Genomic DNA, 6,000 nt, shown 5'->3' with positions numbered 1-6,000 from the left:
AACCTTTATGCTCCAGAAGTAACAGCTTTTTTTTTTAAAGATATTTTAAGATCTTTAACATGAGCTCTAAAATCCGATGCTTTAACTTAATTCAATACAGATTCTCATTATAGGCTGAATTTGTAAGCTGCAAAATAGGTCTGGCTTACAGAACGCTGCCTAAACAACAAAAAACCCATAACGTTTAAAATTTAAACAAAATAAAAAAGAAAGATAACCTAGAGACAAGATCTTTTCAGTGGTGGCCCCCACACAGAGGAACGTCATGCGCCTGAAAAAAAATTCAGGGTCCCTACTCTTCTGATGTTTCCAAATGCCTTAAAATTATTCTTTTTAATGAACTGATGACTAGTTGAAGATTCTCAGCAGCCATTTGACTGTCCAACGGAACGTTTTTATTGTTCTTTACTTCCTAGAGTCTCTACAATTTAGGCAGCCAGTAAATATTGTAAAGAAAGTAAGAATCGGGTTGAAAATGAATCCAGCTAGTAGTAGTCGCCTTGAACTGTGAGAAGGGCAGCAAATAAATTTAATAAATAAATAAATGAGGCCTCCAAACACAGACATTGCAACAAACATTTCTTTTTAATTAGGATGCCTTTTCTTTTCTTTTCTTTTTTAAAAAAGTCATCTGTTCACACATTCACAAAAGGGTTCCTTTTATATTTGCCACAACACAACTCTGATAGCATTTCTTTAAACATAATTCAGAGGATTTTGTAAAATACGTTAATATGTAGAAAGCCAGCAACTCTCTGTATTTCTGGTCTGGAGAAGGATACCAAGGGTTAGTGCAAATACACATAGTGTGAATAACGCTTAGGGTTACTTCACAAAAAAAAAAAAAAAGGAAGTTCTGCCTTGTACTCTATGTCTTTGTAACAGTTTCTCACCAAATGTTTCTGAGCACATGCATACGAACACAAAACTGCCTGAGTTCTAAAGACACTGGGCTGTAATCAAATAAAAAGTGCTACGCTTAAGGATCTCTGAAATCAATAAACACCATCGCAATTTAGTCCCTGATTCCTAAAAGATTTAAAATCAGCTTGCATTCATTTGGGGCCATCCTCAAAACTTTGTGGAAACTTTGCTTCTATGCAATTGAGTGTTTCCGTGTTTTATAATTATATTCTCAAGTGCATTGGGTTTAATATGGAAGAGTTAACACAGAATATAAATATATTCTCAAATACGTTGGGTTTAACATAGAAGAGTGAGAAATATAGAGGCCCTTTCCACCGGAATTAGATATTTTTCATACAAGCTCAGTTTAGTTCTTTTCATACTGTCAGCTGGAGAATTTCTACAGACACAATTTATAACCCTAATTGGACTCCAGTTCTCCGTGTCTTCTCCTGCGGTCTATCACCAGAGTGAAAGCTGAAATGCAATTGTCAGTCATATTCTGTCCTAGAAGACAACATGTCTAAAGTGTTGTGTTTGGCAACAGGCTACAACACAAAAGAGCACTGCAGAGAGCCTGCAGAGACGTGCGTCTGATTGGAAGACGTTGTGGACATTTGTTTGATAGTGGCTGGGAATCCAAATGCATGAAGGGGAACAAGCCCACCTTATTTTCCTTTAGCAGCAGAACCGGGGAGCAACCACTCCCTCTTTAGAAAAGTTTGGGTATTTTCAAGACATCAAAGGGTGTCAGTTTTCTGATGGTTGCCACTACCTTCTCTTGCGCAGGCAAATTTCAAGTCTCCCTAATTCTTCATGTGATTGGTAGAAAAGGTCAAAGTCTTTGGCTCCCCAACTCCTCCAGAGAGCCAAGCACCATTCCATCGACTCATTTCTGAAGCAACACACAACCCTGTCTTTGGCCAGAACAGCAGCATCAACCAGTGACCTGAAAAAAAAATAAAAATAAAACACTGACTTACAAAAGAAAATTTCTTTGTAATAATGGCTATTGCACAGAGATAAGCCTACTTTGATCTCTAAATGGTACATCTTCCCCTTTCATGATGCTTAACTAATTGACAGTATATACCAGGAATAAGAAAACCTGACATCCACCGAAAGGTTTAAATAATTCTGATAAATTGTGGCTCCGTAAGATTTGATAGAGTCAACTGTACCAGTTTAAAAATCCAGAATAAATTATGCAGTGATAAAAATAAACTACTTGCATAATGCATCCATCTCTCAGAGAAACAGAGAAGTGAACAGTGTCTAGAAATGTAATGTTTTTTAGTAAGGATACGCACAACTGGTCAATCCAGGAATGGACCATTCCAGAGAACCCTGTTTCCCTCTAGACCATGTCAAACCATCTCCAAAGCTTGCATCATGCTGCATGAGAGGAGTGAGGAGAGATGGCAGTTTCTGAAAGTCAATTCTCCAAATCAGAAGGAGCCAAGTTTCCCATTTTTAGCATGATATTGTAGAAGGACAGGCAGAGCCTGGAAGGGTGGAGTTAAGAGAATAATCAGTCTAGAATCGTTACGTTCCCACAAATGGGAACGTAATGATTCTAGACTGATTATTCTCTTAACTCCACCCCTCCAGGCTCTGCCTGTCCTTCTACAAATGCTTTAAGTCCAACCCTTCTTGAATTCCACTGGCTCTTACCTAGTGCCAATTTTATGCTATTAGTTGACTAGATTCTTGTGTATAGGCATGAGCAATGCATCAGACTCACATGTGGTCCTGATACTTCACATCTGATAGATATATACATTTTCTTCTGTCATTGTTACAAAGTTAAGTTTAAGCTTATGTTTTGTCTTGGGGCAGAACATGATCTTTGCTGAGTAGCCTTTCTCTGCCTAAAATTAACCTTTTCTTTGTGGACCAGTCACTCCCAGCATCATTTTTCTTTCCAATTCCCCCTTACCCATAAGAGGCCAGCTCAACAGCCTTCAGCACAGCGATGACTCTCCCCCGCTGAGCAATGGCTTCCTTCTCCAGGCCAATCACAATGATATCACCACCTTGCCTAAAATGAAGGAACAAACTGGTTATGGACTTTGGGATACATCAAAAGGAAATTAGGAGAGAAGACTTTGTGGAAGAGGCAGATCTTAACTGGGATTTCCAGATTCACGGATGAGCTTCGTCTCTTCCCCGATGTTAATTCAGCCATTAATAATGGAAAGATCAGATCCAGACTACATTTACTCCACCATCTTGTTCCCCAAAGTGGGCAACTAGATATTTACACAGAACCCAAAAGAAGGACATGAAAGAATAGGGTTTTTTTCCCCTCATGAATGTTCTCCAATCAGCCTTCCCTCCTTCCGGGGTAGGTAAAATGAGGACCCAGATTGTTGGGGGCAATGTAAATATATATATACATTGCTTACTGGTGTACACCGCTTAGAGAGTGCTTGCACTTAAAGCGGTATATAAGTCTCATAAATAAATAAATAAATCATCAGGATTCAATAGACTTTGGGGAAAAACAGCCTTAGATTCATATAAGCTTTTTAAAGAATTTCTCTAATCTGGACCACTGGCCAATTTTTATGACATGAAATCTTGAACCCTTAGTATATTCTATGAGAATGTCAGATGGGAATCTGAGAAAAATATCATCATAATAAAATCTTTAAATAGCAAGGGGAAGGGGACAAGCAGTCTTTCAACTAAATTTCATGCATTCTCTTTCGGTTCCCAACAAAATTTCTCCGAGAATATGAGAACTTTGGAAATTGCTATGGCTTTAAATGCAGGTAAGCGGTGTGTTGAAAGTTTCACAAGATTACCATGATTTTCAAAAATAATTTATCTGGATGGATGAGGACCTCTAAACCAGAGGTCCCCAACCTTTTGGGCACCAGGGACTGGTTCCATGGGGAAAGATTTTTCCGGGGACCGGAGAGCATGTGGGTTTTATGTACTGCCTGCATCCCATGGATGGGGCTTTGCTTGTTTGTGCGGACCAGTTGCTGGCATGCTATGGCCCTGTACCAGTCCATGGACTGGGGGGTTGGGGACCCCTGATGTAAACAATTAGCATAGCTCCCAATTCAAGTGAGCTCTGAAAACTGTGCTCACTGTGGCTCCCGACACAATTTACCTGGGAATCCACAAGAGATCTTTTACAGGTAGGATCCGCACAGCTTGGAGACATGTTTCAGATTTCTCAGAAGGAAGTTTGGGCTCCTGAAGCTTGTTGAGCTCTTCATAATCAGTCAAGAAAGGTGTGCTGGAGGAACTTGTGGGTGAGCTTGGGAGACTTGAGGAAGATCTCAGCATCCTGTTGGGAGATGATGGCGAGTAGGAGGACACAGAGCAGTAATCTGTCAGGGAGTCCTGATGATTTAGTATTTGAGTGCCAAGCTCCTGACTCTGAAGGATGCTCACATTGGCCAAAGAGGTGCTTTCAGGAGCCACATCCCTGGTTGCAGTTAGTGTTGTAGGGATCAAGGTTGACGGTTGCTGAATTGTGAACATGTCCCTCAGGGGGCTACGATCCCCACAGAAGTATCGGGCACAGAGCTGGTAGGCAGAGGTGTAGTACATCACCAGGAAGTTGGTGGTGTCATCTAAACACCAGGTCACTTCTTCCCCATTGCAATCTGAGCTGCACACAATGGATACCACGGTGGATGGCGGACTGTAAGGCTCCAGTCGCCTAGTGATTTCCATGGCTTTACAGTCTATGATCAGGACACCAGGGCCATTGCTGTACCAGACCTCTGCCCCGCTGTTAGCCATTTCCATAGCTTTCACAGGGTAAGGATTCTGGCGGGGGTCATCATCACTGATACCGAACAAGGAGCGGTTGGCTGTGTGGGAGCAAAGATAACCGCAGTTGTCCTCCAGGGCACCACTCGTGACTTGGAAAACTGCAATCAGTCCATCAGATAAACCAGCCAGGACCACATAGAAGTTCTAAATGAAAACAAACATAAATTCTAGACAAAGGCTTTGAGCATCTATAGCAGGGGTTCTCAACCTTGGCAACTTTAAGACTTGTGGACTTCAACTCCCAGAATTCCTCAGCCAGCTTTGCTGGCTGAGGAATTCTGGGAGTTGAAGTCCACAAGTCTTAAAGTTGCCAAGGTTGAGAACCCCTGATCTATAGCTTTGAGCAAAGACTCAAGGGGCATCTAATACTATCTTCCTAAAGTAGGTGGCAGTTTCTGATTTCTGCTCAACCATTAGTATTAATAATAATCTTCTCAATGATTCTTTCATTTGGATGCCAAATTGGGATTTTAATGTAGATTTTATTTGCTATTTGTTATTTTATTCTGGAATTTTTAACTGGATATTCCTTGAGTTTCAACTTGCTCCGGTCTTGGACTGTAATAAACATCGACTGACTGACTGATTTCTTTTTAATAATTCTTTAACATACGTAATATCACATCACATAAGGAAACAAAATACAAGTAGACCTCGACTTATGATTACCACTGAGCCCAAAATTTATGTTGCTAAGTGAGACATTTGTGAAATGAGTTTTGCCTCATTTTACGATCTTTCTTGCTACAGTTGTTAAGTGAATCACTGGAGTTGTGAAGTTAGTCTTGTACACAAAAAAAAAGATGGAAATCAAGGAATAACAATTGAAATGAAAGCTAAAAGGAAGCTTGACTTTGACTAATCTTCAATTTCATGGTGTATTTGTACAATCAGGACATAACCAAGCATTATATAGCAAGTAATTAATCTTGCTATTTATCATTATAGTGCTATCATTTCAATATATCTTTAAATAATGCTCTCCTTGCTGTTTTACTAATGAATGTAAAAATCTTTGAGAGAACAATCCATCTTGCTAAAAAGGAGTTTAAAATATCCACCAGTTAGATAAAATGAATAAAAAGTATGAAAAGATGGTAGCCCCTGATTACAAAAATAATCCATGAGCCTCCATAAAAAAGCTTGGTAACAAATTCCCAGTAAGAAAGGAGAAAGAAAACACACAGTCGTAAGATCTGGAGTGGAAAAATAATTACCTTTGAGGCAGAATTTCCACATATTCCACCCACCTCTGCATGATCCATACAGGAAAACAAAACTGTGTTTAAACAGCTT

The 6,000-nt window shown here is 39.9% G+C and overlaps 1 protein-coding gene across 4 annotated transcripts in view; it reads right to left on the bottom strand.

The window, feature by feature from the left end:
• Positions 1-566: 566 nt before the first annotated feature.
• LRRK1 (leucine rich repeat kinase 1) overlaps positions 567-6,000 on the bottom strand; it is a 58,269-nt gene continuing 52,835 nt past the window's right edge. For all 4 annotated transcript variants that reach the window (XM_039359095.1, XM_039359092.1, XM_039359094.1 and 1 more), the window contains 3 exons: positions 4,031-4,848; positions 2,846-2,947; positions 567-1,855 (listed from right to left, as the gene is read on the bottom strand). In XM_039359095.1, coding sequence (XP_039215029.1) covers positions 1,678-1,855; positions 2,846-2,947; positions 4,031-4,848 — 1,098 coding nt within the window. In that variant the 3' untranslated portion in view covers positions 567-1,677. The remainder of the gene's footprint in view (positions 1,856-2,845; positions 2,948-4,030; positions 4,849-6,000) is intronic.

The sequence above is a fragment of the Crotalus tigris genome, unplaced genomic scaffold, assembly GCF_016545835.1.
Source record: "Crotalus tigris isolate CLP2741 ecotype Arizona unplaced genomic scaffold, ASM1654583v1 scf7180000019068.10715455, whole genome shotgun sequence".
NCBI classification, from domain to species: Eukaryota; Metazoa; Chordata; class Lepidosauria; order Squamata; family Viperidae; genus Crotalus; species Crotalus tigris.
Note: the sequence above shows the minus strand (reverse complement) of the source record. Positions and strands in the feature narration are given on the sequence as shown.